The 3014-nt window shown below is 35.9% G+C and overlaps 1 protein-coding gene across 1 annotated transcript; it reads right to left on the bottom strand.

Annotated features, from left to right (window-relative positions):
• Positions 1–202: 202 nt before the first annotated feature.
• LOC145131478 (uncharacterized) lies at positions 203–550 on the bottom strand. The gene has a single exon (XM_079066158.1). The coding sequence runs from the start codon at positions 548–550 to the stop codon at positions 203–205; it is 348 nt and encodes a 115-aa protein (XP_078922284.1).
• Positions 551–3014: the final 2464 nt, after the last annotated feature.

The raw sequence follows: 3014 nt of genomic DNA, 5'->3' as shown, positions 1-3014 counted from the left end.
TGGGTTTGACTAGTTCTTTAAGATTTTCTCTTGTTTGGACCTCTCCCATTAATTTTTCTAACTCTTCAAGTTCATTGTTTTCATCCATAAATAACACTTCATGTTGAGCTTTATATTTTTCAAATCTTTATTCAACTCTGAATGGCATATCCTCTTTTCCCACTCGTAAGGTAATCTTTGATTCACGAATATCTACCAAGGCTCACGTGGTATTAAGTAATGGGCTTCCACGGGTAATAGGAACATCTTCATCCTCTTTCATGTCAGTCACCACAAAATCAATTTGAAAAACAAATTTTCCAATTTTTACCAATATATCTTCAATTATGCCTCGAGGATGAGTCACCAAACGATTTTCCATATGAATTGTCATCCTTGTGGTCTTCAACTCTGGAAGGTTGAGCTTTTGGTAAAAAGAATATGGCATTAAATTAATACTTGCTCCAGAATCGGCTAAGGCAAATGTCTTCATGTTATTTCCAAATTCATATGGAAGTTTAAGGCGTTCGAGATCTCCCATTTTTGTTGGTATTCCCTCCATAATCACCATTGAGCATTTCACTAAGAACCACGTTGGAAGTCTTCTCTAATTGTTGACGAGTGTTGAGGAGATCTTGCATAAATTTAGCATATTCGGGAACTTTAGCTAATGATTCAATAAATGGGGTATTAATTGGAATACCCTTGACTTGATTCATAAACTTCGTATGCTCTTGCTCCAATGGATTTACTCTAGCTCGAGAAGGAAATGGTAATGGAGGTTGATACGCCTTGACAAAAAAGACTTTTTCTGATCAAACCCGACCCATGACTTGAAGGGTTGATCATCATGACGTGAGAACTGGGTATCAACAGCTTCATATTTTTTTTCTTCTATATTCTTCCGCTTTGGTTGTGGACTGGGCTGCTTTGTGTCTTCTTCTAATGCCTCCAAGAACTCATAAATAGCGTCTTCTTCAGTGGATATGGCCATGACATGTGATTGCATCTTTTGATCGGGAAATTTAGGTGGTAACCGTTCGTGAACTAGTGTGGTCAATTTCTCGAGTTGAGTCTCAATATTGTTGATGGAAGCTTGTTGATTTCTAATGGTAACATTAGTTGCATCGTGTCGTTTTTTAAAAGCCTCCATTAACCTATTGAGCATTAACTCAAGATCTATCTTCTTCTCGGGTAGCTGTTGTTCTTTTTGGTAGAAGCCCCGTTCAGTTTGTCTATATTTTTCTTCTTTTTGTTTTTTGTACTCTTCATACGGCAACCATTCTTTCTTAGGCTTTCTCCAATCTTCATCAAATCAGTCTCCACTAGAGAAGCAAACTTGTGCTTTACTACTCCCATGTTCATCTAAATGGAAATCCTTAGTTAAATGTGGCCTATTGCAATTTTCACAACCAACACATATCGCGTGTATGGATCTATCCATTTTCGTCATTCTTCGATCCATGTTATTCAAAATTGCAAAAACTACCTCCATGTCTTCTGAAGCACCATTTCTGATTGCCTTTGCTCTGTCTTGTCGAGTGTTGTGGTATTCTCTTGAATGCTTTGAAAATTCTTCAATTAGTTCTTTGATTGTAGCAGGATTCTTCTTTGTGAGAGGACCTTGAGAATCGAGGAGTTTCCTTGTCATTACGTTTACCCCATCATAATATATAGATACTTCTTGTTGCTCATTATGATCATTTTGGGGACGATTTCTTAGCAACCCTTATATCTTTATCATGCTTCATACAATGACTCCCCCGCTTGTTGCTCGAAATTGGATATAGATTTATTAAGCTTAGAAACCTTTGATGGTGCACAAAATTGTTGGAGAAATGCTTCACGTATTTGTGCCCAATTTGTTATTGCACTGGGTGGGAGTGCCTTTAACCAATCTTTAGTTGCTCATTTGAAGATGACCGCAAGCATTCTCAGCAACACCGTTTCTCGTGGAATTTTTGGAATATTAAAGTAATTGGCGATGTCATTGACTTCATCGAGGTTTTTGTATGCATCTTCATGATCTTTTCCATAGAATATGATATCATTTAGCGTGGAAAGAATGTGTCTCTTGAGGTCGAAGTTTGCAGTAGCAGGAATTTCGGGTTGCACAAGGCCCGCTCCGGTGTCCTCACAAATTCTTTTCTTGTATGCCTCCATCGTCATGTCTGTAATGTACTCCATGTTGTTTTTGGGCCCGCTTTCGGGTTCACTACTTTCGTATGATTCTCTTTCGGGCTCGTAACCAGCTTCCATTTTCTTAGGAGTCTTCTCAAAACTTTCAAACATGTTTTCGTTTACCGGCTTGTTGCTTGATTTTCCAACGTATTTGTTCTTCTTTTATGAAACGCTGACTCTGAATCGTCAAATGGTGTTGTCAATGGTGTCTTTGATCCTCAGGTCATATACTACTGAATCAAAACAAAAAAAACGTAAAAACAAACTAAAACTAAATAATAAAAAACTATTGTTTGATTACCACCTCGTGGTAATTATTGACACCTCATGGTAAATCAAAGAGAATAAAACAGAACGTAAAAACGAAATAAATTCTGAGATAACAGAGCTCACGTTGTGAGTGTTGAGAGCTCACGTCGTGAGTTCAGTATTTCAGTATACTAAAATAACTATTAAAAATTAATCTAAAACCAAACAATAATTAAAAATGGTTTTTATCTGATTTTGCTAGTTGAATACTAACTTAAGCATTCAACTACAAATGATCGTCTTCAAGATATTAAAAACACTTTCATTTAGTTTTGAATCCACATTTTTCCTATGGTTAGTTCTTATTTTTGGATTAATGAAGTTGGTTACCAATTTATATGTAATTAGAAATCTTGGTCCAATCTACTAATATTTTTACCAATTCATGTACTACTATATAATGGTCATACAAAAGCAAACATATAATTCATTAATAATGATAATCGGGCTACGTAAGATATATCTAGGTAATTATATATGGTCTAGACAATTAATCAAACACAATTATGATCAAATTATGTTCTCCAACACATCCAAAGTTGTTA

The sequence above is a fragment of the Lactuca virosa genome, chromosome 8, assembly GCF_052849685.1.
Source record: "Lactuca virosa cultivar CGN04683 chromosome 8, Lactuca_virosa_CGN04683_v6, whole genome shotgun sequence".
Classification (NCBI taxonomy): Eukaryota; Viridiplantae; Streptophyta; class Magnoliopsida; order Asterales; family Asteraceae; genus Lactuca; species Lactuca virosa.
This window is presented reverse-complemented; position numbering and strand designations above follow the sequence as displayed.